The sequence below is a fragment of the Ranitomeya variabilis genome, chromosome 2 (assembly GCF_051348905.1).
Source record: "Ranitomeya variabilis isolate aRanVar5 chromosome 2, aRanVar5.hap1, whole genome shotgun sequence".
In the NCBI taxonomy this organism is placed as follows: Eukaryota; Metazoa; Chordata; class Amphibia; order Anura; family Dendrobatidae; genus Ranitomeya; species Ranitomeya variabilis.
In genome coordinates, this window is record NC_135233.1 from 256,461,807 (window position 1) to 256,475,131 (window position 13,325).

General features: G+C 50.9%; 1 protein-coding gene across 2 annotated transcripts in view; it reads right to left on the bottom strand.

The window, feature by feature from the left end:
* The window catches only part of FUBP3 (far upstream element binding protein 3), a 40,202-nt gene that overhangs the window by 19,052 nt on the left and 7,825 nt on the right, over positions 1–13,325 (bottom strand). For both annotated transcript variants that reach the window (XM_077284735.1, XM_077284736.1), the window contains exons 3-8: positions 11,812–11,845; positions 11,138–11,187; positions 10,776–10,847; positions 9,110–9,167; positions 7,796–7,958; positions 985–1,083 (exon numbers count right to left, since the gene is read on the bottom strand). In XM_077284735.1, coding sequence (XP_077140850.1) covers positions 985–1,083; positions 7,796–7,958; positions 9,110–9,167; positions 10,776–10,847; positions 11,138–11,187; positions 11,812–11,845 — 476 coding nt within the window. The remainder of the gene's footprint in view (positions 1–984; positions 1,084–7,795; positions 7,959–9,109; positions 9,168–10,775; positions 10,848–11,137; positions 11,188–11,811; positions 11,846–13,325) is intronic.

Consider the following 13,325-nt stretch of genomic DNA (forward strand, 5'->3'; position numbering starts at 1 on the left):
ATGGGAAACAGAAAACGCTGTGCCCATGCTGCAGGAAAAAACGCGTGAAAACGCAGCGGTTTACATTCCGCAGCATGTCACTTCTTTCTGCAGATTCCGCAGCGGTTTTACACCTGCTCCAATAGAAAACCGCAGGTGTAAAACCGCAGTGAAATCTGCAAAAAAAACGCGGTAAATCCGTGATAAATCTGCAGCAAAAACGCAGTGTTTTTGCCCTGCAGATTTATTAGATCCGCTGTGGAAAAATCCGCAGTGGACCATTCTACGTGTGCACATACCCTTAATATTACACCGCTGACGAAGGCAAAGTGCTGAAATGCGCGTTGGGGAAGACGCCATCCAGGAGAGCGAGATCCATACCACATGTGTAAGCAGCATTATTCTTTCCAGTTTTGGCTTGATTTTCACATACAGATATTTGATCTCATATATATATATCTACCTATCTATATATATCTCCTGACATTACAGAACAGTGGAGATGCAGAGGAGCTGGGTACCCTGAGGGAGCCCTATCTGGCCACGGGCTCACCACCCCTCCGACAACTCTGGTCTAGTTCTAGTGGGGGATGGGTCAATGAGCGGCCTATAAATACTTCTATAACCTGCGCCCACACAAGGCTCTAATTCTTCATGGTTTGCTCCAACATCCTGGTGTGAAACTGTCTGAAATGCTGCAAAATTCAGAACAACTTATGCAACTAGTCGCATTTTAATGGCACCTCTGCAAAAAAAGGTTTTTAAAAGTGGGTGGAGCTTTTGTAGGAGGCGTGGCTGATTTATCACAATATATGGTACTAAGTGCTGTAGATCCCAGCATGCACTTCAGTTCCCGACAGGGGAACATTTTGTACGGTGGTGAATAGCTGTGGGAAGATGCACCCACTGTTTAAAGGACTGCGGCGGACCCTTCGCCTTGAATGGCATGCAAAGTGTTCAATTATTCGCTGCTACCTCGGCATCCAGAAGAGTTTTCGCCAGTACCTGCACTTTGTATGGGTCTCCTGTGATCCGAAGGGGCTTGTCGGCACCGGTTGGTAATGGGCCATCTTGGATCATAATCATTTTTACGCCAGTTCTCTCCTGTGCAAACAGATAAAAGGTCATTTCAGAAAAAGCGGCGGAAAAAAAGAGATTTTTGTATACTCACCGTAAAATCTTTTTCTCCGAGACACTCATTGGGGGACACAGGACCATGGGTGTTATGCTGCTGCCACTAGGAGGACACTAAGTAGACAGAAAGATTATCTCCTCCTCTGCAGTATACACCCCTTCACTGGATACCATTTCAACCAGTTCGGTAGTAAAGCAGTAGGAGCATGAACAAAGACAAACTATGTCAAAACTAAGAAGTAACAACAAGCCAAAAAACAGGCTAACAGGGTGGGTGCTGTGTCCCCCAATGAGTGTCTCGGAGAAAAAGATTTTACGGTGAGTATACAAAAATCTCTTTTTCTCCTACGCCTCATTGGGGGACACAGGACCATGGGACGTACCAAAGCAGTCCCTGGGTGGGGAGCAATATGCTAATACCCCATGTACCACTGGTCTACGGCTTAAGGAACTGCCGCTTGCAAAATGCGCCTTCCAAGGGCGGCGTCTGCAGAAGAGATAGAATGAATGTGGTAATGCTTGGTAAAAGTGTGCAAACTGGACCACGTCGCAGCTTTGCAGACCTGCTGTGCTGACGCCTGGTGCCGAATGGCCCACGAGGCGCCCACCGACCGAGTAGAATGGGCCTTGATCCCCTCTGGGATAGGACCACCTTTGACACGATAGGATTCTTGAATGGCTGATCGAATCCATTTAGCCAGAGTGGCCTTTGAAGCGGGGGAACCCTTCCTGGGCCCCTCTGGAAGTACGAACAGGACGTCCGACGTGCGGAAGGGAGCCGTCCTCGAGACGTACCGACGAAGAGCCCTCACCACATCAAGAGTGTGGAGAGCCTTTTCGATACGATGGGATGGTGCCGGGCAGAACGAAGGCAGAACAATCTCCTCATTGAGGTGGAAAGAAGAGACAACCTTGGGCAAAAAGGTGGGAGAGGTCCTCAATACCGCCTTGTCCGGATGAAAAAGTAGAAAGGGAGGGCGGCAGGAGAGTGCAGCCAACTCCGAAACCCTTCTGATGGACGTAATGGCTACAAGGAAAACTACCTTCCAGGAAAGGAAGGTCAAGGAAACGTCCTGTAGCGGTTCAAAGGGAGTCTCCTGAAGAGCTCCGAGAACCAAATTAAGATCCCACGGATCCAAGGGCGATTTGTAGGGAGGCGCCACACGGGAAACTCCCTGGAAAAAAGTTTTCACCGGCAACCTATTGGCAATCTTCCTCTGGAAAAAGACTGACAAAGCCGAAACCTGACCCTTTAGGGAGCTAAGGGCGAGTCCCGACTCTAGTCCAGACTGAAGAAACTCTAGTATGGAAGGAATAGAGAATACTAGAGGCGATCGTCCCTGAGCATCACACCATGAGAAAAAAATTCGCCAGGTACGGTGGTAACTGCGCATGGAAACAGGTTTCCTGGCTCTGATCATGGTGGAGGACACCTTGGGAGTGAAACCCGCTTGGGCTAGGATCCAGGACTCAACGGCCAAGCCGTCAAAGACAGGGCCCCTGAGTTCTGGTGGTAAATCGGGCCCTGTGAAAGAAGATCCACGCGATCTGGAAGACGCCAGGGGACATCGGCTACCAGCTGAACCAGTTCGGCGTACCATGCCCGACGCGGCCAGTCTGGCGCGACGAGAATCACTGGCACCCCCTCTGCCCTGATCTTTTTGATGACCCTCGGTAGCAGGGGAAGAGGAGGAAAAATGTACGGGAGGCGGAATTGGCTCCAAGGCAAGACCAGGGCGTCTACTCCGAGGGCCCGTGGGTCGAGGGACCGAGCAAAGAACTGAGGAACCTTGTTGTTCATCCTGGAAGCCATGAGATCCACATCCGGGGTCCCCCAGCGATGGCAAATCTGCTGGAAGACCTCCGGGTGAAGGGACCACTCTCCGGCGGCGAGGCCCTGGCGGCTGAGAAAGTCCGCCGCCCAATTCTCCACACCTGGAATGTGGATCGCCGAGATGGGCGAATGGTTTGACTCCGCCCAATGAAGGATGTGAGACACCTCGAGCATGGCCGTCCTGCTGCGGGTGCCGCCCTGACGGTTGATGTACGCCACGGCCGTGGCGTTGTCGGACTGGATTCTGACTGGGTGACCTGCCAGAAAGCGGTGAAACTGGAACAATGCTAGCCGGATAGCTCGAATCTCGAGGATATTGATGGCAAGGCGAGATTCTTGAATGGACCACCGCCCCTGGGCTGTGTGATGGTTGAAGACCGCTCCCCAGCCTATGAGACTGGCATCGGTGGTCACCACCAGCCACCGTACTGGGAGAAAGGACCTTCCCTGGGTTAGGGAGGACTTCAGCGTCCACCACCTGAGGGTTTTCCTGACCCGTGGGGGCAGGATGAATCGGCGGTCGAGGGAGGACGGGTTGCCGTCCCAAGCCGACAGAAGCGCATGCTGCAGGGGACGGAGGTGAAACTGCGCAAATGGGACCGCTTCCATGGCAGCTACCATCTGCCCGAGAACTCGCATGCTGGTACGAATGGAGTGGGAAACTGGACGGGAAAGACTCTGAGCTCCCTGCCGCAAGGCCAAAACCTTGTCTTGAGGGAGTATGACCAGACCGCAGGAAGTGTCTAGTATCATCCCCAGAAAAGAGATCTGTTGAGCCGGAATTGGAGAAGACTTTTCGAAGTTTATCTTCCATCCCAGGCGAGTAAGAGTATCCACCGTGAGAACGACGGACTCTTCGCACGCTGGGTAGGAAGGACCCTTTATCAGTAGGTCGTCCAGGTACGGAATTACCACCACTCCCCTGGAATGAAGAATGGCCATGGCAGCCGCCATGACCTTCGTGAAGACTCTGGGAGCGGTGGCGAGACCGAAGGGCAAGGCCACAAATTGGAAGTGTTCCCCGCGAAAAGCGAAGCGAAGGAACTGCTGATGCGGAGGGAAGATTGGTATGTGCAGGTAGGCATCCTTGATGTCTATGGATGCCAGGAATTCTCCTGTTTCCATAGACGCGACCACAGAACGGAGGGACTCCATCCTGAAGTGCCGGATTTTCACGAATCTGTTTAGTAGCTTTAGGTCTAGTATCGGACGTAGTGATCCGTCCTTCTTTGGGACCACGAAGAGATTCGAATAGAAACCCTTGAATCTTTGTTCTAGGGGGACCGGAATGATGACTCCGTCCCTTTGCAGTGCCCGTATTGCCTGGAGAAACGCAGTGGCTTTTGACCTTTGAGGGCAAGACTGGAAGAAGCGTGTAGGGGGGGGAAAGGAAAATTCTATTTTGTATCCGGTGGACACCAGTTCTCTGACCCACTCGTCGGAGACGACAGAGCCAGGCTTGGCGGAACAAAAGCAGGCGTCCGCCTACTTTGTTGGTGCCCACCGGCTGTTGCAAGGAGTCATTGGGCAGAGGATCCATGGGATGTGGATCCCTTAGACCCGGGTGGTTTAGGCCTGGGTCTCCAGTTGCGAGTAGGTCTGTAAGAGACCTGGGTGCTTCGGCCACCGCGGGAACCTCGTCCTGATGCGGAGGTAGAGGACGTAGAAGACCAGTTGGCATTCGGCCGAAAAGGCCGAAATGGAGGTTGCTGCTGGTACCGAAAGGGCCGGGTAGGTTTTTTCTGGGGGAGAAATTTACTTTTCCCTCCGGTAGCATCCGAGATCATTTGGTCCAATTTTTCTCCAAACAACCGACCAGCCTGGAAAGGCAGGGCTGTTAGAGAACGTTTGGAAGCCGAATCTGCTCGCCAATCCCTGAGCCACAGGGCTCTCCTGATGGAGATTGCATTGGCGGCTGCCTGTGCAGCGCAATTGGCTGCGTCCATAGAGGCGTTGACTATGAAGTCTCCGGCCTGCGCTATCTGGTTAACCAGGATGCCGGCTTCCGGATGTAAGTCACTGGCTTGGATGGTAGAGGAAAGAGTCTCGGTCCAGGCGACCATAGCCTTCGCCACCCAGGAGGTGCGAAGGATGGGAAGAGAGACGCTCCTGTGGCCTCGAAGGCAGAACGAGCCAGATATTCAATCTGGCGATCGGAGGGGTTCTTAACGGAGGAACCGTCCGAAAGAGACAGGATGGTCTTGGACGCGAGGTGTGACACAGCAGGATCCACTGAGGGAGACTGCAGCCAGTCCTTGATTAATTCCCGAGAAAAAGGGTATTTTGCCTCAATGGACTTTTGTCCCATGAAACGTTTATCTGGGTGATCCCTATGTTTTTGTACAATCTCCTTAAAGTGAGGGTGAGTGACAAAGACCTTTTGAACACGTTTAGTCCATTTGAAAGACACCATGTGTTCGGGTTCCGATACGGAATCCTCAGTCACCTTAAGGGTCTGGTTGACCGCCTCGATGAGAGAGTCGAGAGACTCCTGGGAGGAGGGGGGAGTCCTGAACATAGGAAATGTCGGACTCAAATTCAGAGTTATCAGAGGTTGGGGAAGGGGACCGGGAAGCAGAGCTTGCAGGTACTGAAGGGCCCGCTAGCTCATGGTCAGGGGATGAAACGTGAACGCGTTTGCGAGATCCCCGAATAGAAAGTGACCGGGTACGCCCCCTGCTGGTGGGCGGATCCATACCGTCATCTGAATCCGCCGCGGTCCGACCTGGAGAGGGGCCCCTGAGGGAGTCAATTGCCCTGGCTAGGGAAGCCACAGATCGTGACAGAGAAGCCGCCCACTCAGGGGGGCTAGGCTCTACAGGGTCGACGGCTGCGGCATCGGCGACAGTACCAGCGGCGGCAAGAGGCGGCTGCACAGAGGGCAAGGTACAAGCCGCACACAGTGGGCTACTGTGGGCACGGGGCAGGGCCGTATTGCAAGTGGCACATACAGTGAAAAACACTGTGTGCTTTTTGTTACCCTTTTTAGTCTCCTTGGATTGAGACATAGTGCCTTTGGAACAGAGCGGGCAGTATACGCTGGGAAGGGGTTAAGCCTTCTTGAAGCAGCTTACCCACGGTCCAGACTGTGTCCCCAGGGAGAGATATGGCGGTGGAGCGCTTAAAGGCCACTGTAGAAACGTGGGCTCCGTGCAGAGATATTGGAAATATGGCCCCCGAGATTTGGAGGGCGCTTCTCGTCCCAGGCGAGAAGCGCCGGTGTAGGGGGCGGAGCTACGGACGAGGGAGGGATTTATCCACTGCGGCCTACTCCGGCTGAAGAAGCCGGGGACTAAATTTTTGGGGCCTGCCGGCGATGTGCGGCCGCGACGGAGCTTTCTGAACCTCCGCCTAGCACCGCCGACCCCCGGCCGGTGGTGCCTCTCCCCAGGGACCCGGACCGCATAACTGCCGCACAACTGCCGCACAACTGCCGCACACGGGGGAGCAGGGGGGAATGTACTTACAGTCGCGGTGCTCCCCGTTCTCACATGTGAACTCAATCCATGCACCCTGGATGGGGATGGAGAGTGAGGCATCCTCAATGATCAGAGGGGTTTGCGGCACATCTTCCACTCCGGCTGCCTTTCCTGAGCACAATGCTCTAATGCAGGCGGGAGGTTAAATCGGGACCGTATAGGAACCGTTGCCCCGGCGCAAGCTTTCCGTGCGCCATACGTCGCAGGAGAGGGACGGGGAGGTATACTCGCCGTGCTCGCCTGTTGCTGGTTCGGGGGAGAGCGGGTCCCATAAAAAAGGATCCGTCGCCCCCTTCACTCCGTTGAATAAAAAATAACAATTTACAGAAAAATAAAAATTAAAAACTAAAATAAGAAAGTTGGGGTCTGAAAACAGACCCAAGTGCCTCCTACAGACACTAAGCAAGAACTGGTTGAAATGGTATCCAGTGAAGGGGTGTATACTGCAGAGGAGGAGTTAATCTTTCTGTCTACTTAGTGTCCTCCTAGTGGCAGCAGCATAACACCCATGGTCCTGTGTCCCCCAATGAGGCGTAGGAGAAATGACATTAGCTAAATGCAGCTTCTGTTACTGACAATCAGGCGGCACATGGGTAATGACTGCCACAGAGCACCACACTCCTTTACTGGTGGCGTCGGGTATAGCAGGTCAGATCTATCCACCTATATACCATGCACAGCCATGGACAACAGTGGAAGGAGGCAGCCATGTTTTATCTTACTTCTAACTAGGCCATAATTGTCTGTCTGTGCTAATCCTGGTGCCCACAGTCGCCTTATACAGTTGCTCTCATCTAAATTTTGCATTTCCTCCTCCACATTTTCTGACCCTGTGACAGGAGTGACACGGTAGCAATCGTGCCCTCAATCATCCTGCCCCTCCTCCTCTCCTGGCGCTGACATTTCTAGTACCTGTCACCTGAGGACCTGACTGACGAGCGACTGCTCATTACGTAACTGCAACCAGTGATTATTGGCGTTCGCCCGACATTCAAGAAGTGTAAAACATCTCGCTTTTTTCTTTTATTTTCAAATAAAAACCAAAGAAAGAAAAACAAAAAAAAAAAATGATAAAAAGTGAGTTTATTAGCGTTTTACTTTATTTTTATGGCGCTGCGGTTACCAGAAATTAAGTGTTAATTAGAGTCAGACTGAACTCCTGAAAATTAACATCCTACAAAGCCCGCACCACACTGAGCGTAATTACACGCTTATACCTGCTGCAGAGCAAAACTATTAGCAAAATGGTGTAGATGGAGAGAGTGAAAAAAAAAAAACACCTAGTACTGGGGGGAGAGCGTGGAGTATGATGGTGGTGGTAGGTCAGAGGGAATTACGAATTAACCCTCACAGGGCCAGGATCTATTACCTGAAGCTGTTTGATGGTCTCCCCTCCTTTACCGATCACCAGACCAACTTTGGAAGCTGGGATGAGAATTTCCTGGACGGTGCTGTTTCCGTCCATGTCGTTATGGAAACCGGGGCCATTCCGGCAGCGCTCCACGATCTGACTCAGTAGACGCTTTGCCTGCCTGTGGGGACGCAGTAAAAATGGACACAGGGTTAGACAGAGTAACTTTAATAACCCACTGCAGCGTGGAGGATATGAAATCCTCCATGGCGGTGGTCTGCAACCTGTCGCTCTACAGCTGCTGCAAAACCTGTCGGTGCATGATGGGAGTTGTAGTTTTGTAAGAGTTGGAAACCACTGCCCTAGAGAGACTATAAGCCTGTCAATGCATAATGGAAGTTGAAGATTTGCAACATCTGGAGACAAACAGGTTGACATGGTGTTCAGGTTACATAACCTAAGCCGTTCTGGGTATATACCATAACTTAGGGAGTATCTAGATCCATATGACCCTCCCAAATGTGAAACTCCCACCCTGAACTTTAACCATAAAACCTTGCTCCACTGAAACAGCGTAGCAGAAAGCGACGCAGCTGCCTGATAGCTGTTAATTTCACCCAAGGTGCGTTTTTCTTAAAAGTGGTGACAGAACCCCTTAAAGAGGCATACCCATCTCATACCCACTTGTGGGCATCATATCCTAATGTACATAATGGGAATATCCTCCCCTCCCTTTAAACTCATCTAAGATCTCCGCTCGCTGGCCAGGCATGAAAGGGTTAAAGAGCGTGACTGCTGCCACAATGATTTCTTAGCACAGTAATGGGTATATCTTCAAGAAAGAGGAAAAAAAAAAAAAAGAAAACAAAGCCGATACTCGGGCGCTTGCTGTGTAATATGCAGTTGCCAATAACACTTATTCCAGATCAGCAGTCACAGCAGCCCGGCGGGAATGAGGGGGCTATTGAAGATGCTGGAGACTTGCTGGGGTGCAGCGAAACCAGTTATCTGCACAGAGTCTGGGAACGGCAGGCGGACGGTTGGCCATCGCCAGCTCTGAGCAAAGTTGGGGGCGCAGGGAGGAAAGGGAAGAAAGAACCCTGCGCAGCATCACCTCCGCCCGCTGAGTTACCTTTACTGACTTTTGTGTTCACTCGCCAAGCGGAAAAAGAAAAAAAAAAAAAAAAAGGAAAGAAAAGTGCAGTAATTGTGGAAAGAGAATGTAGGGAACGAGGAGGGAGGATGGGGAGATCGGAGCCGGATTACACAGCACTGCAGCAGTCAGATACAAAGGGAAATGGCTACTGGCGCTGTAGCGGGCGGGCGGCTTACTCAATGCTTTCTGGGGCTCCAGTAAGGACACAGGGTCTCTCAGGCATTCCTCCGCTATCTGAAAGAAAAACAAAAACACTGTGAACCCCGGTGCTTGAGGTAACAGGCACATTACAGATATTCCCTGCCAGCGTGCTGCTTTCTGGGAGTCGTAGCTTTACTCCCAGAAGCTGCTCTGCAGACGGAAGCAGCATCACAAGGAGCCTTTGTGTTATGGCCATTGTGGTGCCATCTACACCATGCAAGTGTGGACAGAGCGTGAGCTGCACCTCTATTCTGCTATAACCAACTGCCTCTATAGCCTAACACCCCAGTCAAATAACCCTATTCCACTGTACCCCTACCGCTATGGCCCCGCACACCTATTCAGCTACAACTCCCTCTACAGCCCCACACCCCACCCACACCAATAACCCTATTCCACTGTACCCCTACCGCTATGGCCCCACACCCCTATTCAGCTACAACTCCCTCTACAGCTTCACACCCCACCCAGACCAATAAACCTATTCCACTGTACACCTACCGCTATTGCCCCACACCCCTATTCAGCCCCACAGCCCACCCAGACCAATAACCCTATTCCACTGTACCCCTACCGCTATGGCCCCGCACCCCTATTCAGCTACAACTCCCTCTACAGCCCCACACCCCACCCAGACCAATAACCCTATTCCACTGTACACCTACTGCTATAGCCCCACACCCCTATTCAGCTACAACTCCCTCTACAGCCCCACACCCCACCCAGACCAATAACCCTATTCCACTGTACACCTACCGCTATGGCCCCGCACCTCTATTCTGCTATAACTCCCTCTACAGCCCTACACCCCACCCAGACCAATAACCCTATTCCACTGTACCCCTACCGCTATGGCCCCACACCCCTATTCAGCTACAACTCCCTCTACAGCCCCACACCCCACCCAGACCAATAACCCCATTCCACTGTACCCCTACCGCTATGGCCCCACACTTCTATTCTGCTGTAACTCCCTCTACCACTACAGCCCCACACCCCAGCCCTATAACCTTATTCCACTGTACCCCTACCGCTATGGCCCCCCACACCTCTATTCTGCTATAACTCCCTCTACCACTACGGCCCCACACCCCAGCCCTATAACCTTATTCCTCTGTACACCTACTGCTATGGCCCCACACTTCTATTCTGCTATAACTCCCTCTACCACTACAGCCCCACACCCCAGCGCTATCCCACTGTACACATAGTGCTATGGCCATGCACCCCTATTCAGCTACAACTCCCTCTACAACCCCACCCAGACCAATAACCCTATTCCACTGTACCTTATTGCACTGTACCCCTATTGCTATAACTCCCTCTACAGCTCCACACCCCAGCCCTATAATATTTCACTGTATCCCTAATGCAATGACCCCGAACCTCTATTCTGGAATAACTCACTACCAGTAGAGCCCTACATCCCAGCCCTATAACCCTATTCAACTGTACTCCTAACGCTATGGCCCCGCACCCCTTTTCTACTATAACTCCCTCTTCAGCCCCTCACCCCAACCAAATAACCCTATTCCACTGTACCCCTAATGCTACGGCCCTGTACCCCCATTCGCTATAATTCCCTCCACCACTCTTACATCAGCACACACCACGGACATCCATATTTCTAGCCATATTTACCTGGTGCGATCTGAATCTTGCATCCGGATTCTGTCTGGATTCTTGAGATCTGTTCCCCTCCTCGCCCAATAACTAGGAGAGAACAAAAGTGATCAGCAGCAAACAGCACAAGCAGCCACCAATTAAATCCACCCTCCTTTATAAGGCATTTCCCCCCTAAATGAAAATAAAAAAAAAAACACATGTAAATCTACATTTTTAAAAACCACAGTCGCTTTCATCTATATGCAAAAGCCAGGCAATAACTCTACAGAGGATTTACAGCTTACACTGGGGAGTCACCCAGCTTTCCTCGGCCCCTGAAGGGCCGATGAGCCAAGATGTCTCCACGCAAACGACCACATAAGACACTGCACACTTACTGAATCCCACCATCTTGTCAGGCACTTTAAATTCTTCAGTCATCACAGTCCTGGAAAGAAAGAAAAACAAAGATGTCAGGAGCAAAAAAAAAAAAAAAAAAAAAGGTCCGATCATGGTAAATAGTGCAGCAGCCAAAAATGCAGCCAGGAAAACAAACCAGCCCCCCGAATCCTACCACTACAGGAATGTAACAACCCCCCATGGTGGCTGCGGTCCATAGAGGTGGTGGTGGAACTAAGCATTTACACGTCGTCTCCCGAAAAGCTGCTCACTGGCTAAAACTACACTGTGGTCTGCCATATTGGAATCTCCCTGTCCTCGCTGGAAGGCTGTTCCAGTGTGCTTGAGTGGGGGTATTAATAGCATCATACACTTGTTCCCCTTCTATTATGACCCTGCCCTTCATGTGCTCAGGACCTGCTTTAGTCTGATCCCCCCTGACAGGGCGTGCCCACCTTTTACTACAATCACAAAACTCCCTTTCCTATAAAATGCCTGACGTCATGGAGTGGGACAGTGCGTAGTCATAAATCAAAAACTATATCGACCCCCTCTTATTACTCCACATGCTGGACATTGTGTGAACTACACCCCCTCATCAGAGTACAGATGGCGGATCAATACACAGTTAGATTCCGATCAATAGATAATAAAACGGAGCCCGCGGCTTTACCTTTGATGTACCAGGGCCCCGAGCTGGGCACCAACTGTGGAAGAGAAGAAGAAAAAAGAAAAAAATCATAAGTATGAAAATAACAGATAATGTGGGGTCCGAACGAGGGTGGGGAGGGGTGCGGACCTTGTACATTAGGTCTATAAATGGTAGGAAGCAGCTGGACATCGATCAGAGGCTTTCATGAGAGGATCTGGAGAATAATGCGCTGACGGACCCCCATAACCAAAATGTACAAAAAAAAAAAAAAAAATCTTTAAATACTCCCCACTGGCCGCCAAATTAAAGATGATGTAAAGAGCGGCAGATTGGTGTCCGGCCGGGACATATGTCTGCCCTTGTAAACGCTGATCGATATGAGGACATTGACGCGTCCACCGGGAGCTGCGACTCCTCGGGGTCCTCCCATTTCCGTACTATGATCTCCTCCATTATAGCAGGTGCCACAGCAATGGGAGACTGGCACCAGCACAATGGAAGTCCAATGTGCCCAAGTCACCAACCACATGATGCCAATTCATTCTTATTCTCTGCTTGCTGTCAGTGAATGGAAGCAACCTTGCTGAGATATCCCTAATCTGGCCACCTGCTACAATGCAGAGAAAAAGTATCAAGAGGGAAACCCAGCATTGTCTACCTGACAAATATAGAAAGATTAAAGGGGGTAGTATCCGGGACTTTATAGAGAAACAAAAAATGTACTTAAGCACTAACAGGCAGAGAATTACAACTTACCTGTCTGTTGTGCACGGTGACGTGCCTCCCCGGCACAGACCGCTCCTGCTAACGCTACGGGGTGGGATTCTGACGTCATTCTAATTGACAGCCGCGCCCACAGTTTGATAGCCGCAACCCCGCTGCCTTATGCTGTGTGCACACGTCGTGTTTTTTTTTTGCTATAAAAACGCTATAAAACCGCAAAAAAAGGCTCACATTAAGCATCCTATTTAATAGAATGCAATCCGCATTTTTTGTGCACATGCTGCGTTGTTTTCCTGAGCGGAAATGCATTCCAGAAAAAAACGCAGCATGTTCATTAATTTGCGGAATCGCGGGGATTCTGCACACCTAGGAATGCATTGATCTGCTTACTTCCCGCATGTGGCTATGCCCACCATGTGGGAAGTAAGCGGATCATGTGCGGTTGGTACATGGTTGACTTTCCTCCACGGACTGGGCACCATATAATAGTAAAAAAAAAAAAAAAAGAATTAAAATAAAAAATTGTGATATACTCACATTCTGATGGCCCCCGGAGTCCTCCCGCTTCTCAGCGGTGCACGCCTCTGCTTCCGTTCCCATGGATGCTTTGTGTGAAGGACCTGCGATGACGCCGCGGTCACGTGACGTCATCGCAGGTCCTGCACACAAAGAATCTATAGGAACGGAAGCCGCCGCGTGCATCGCTGAGGAGATCGGGTGACGACGGAAGGTGAGAATAACCTTTTTTTTTTATTATTATTTTTAACATTATATCTTTTTACTATTGATGCTGCATAGGCAGCATCAATAGT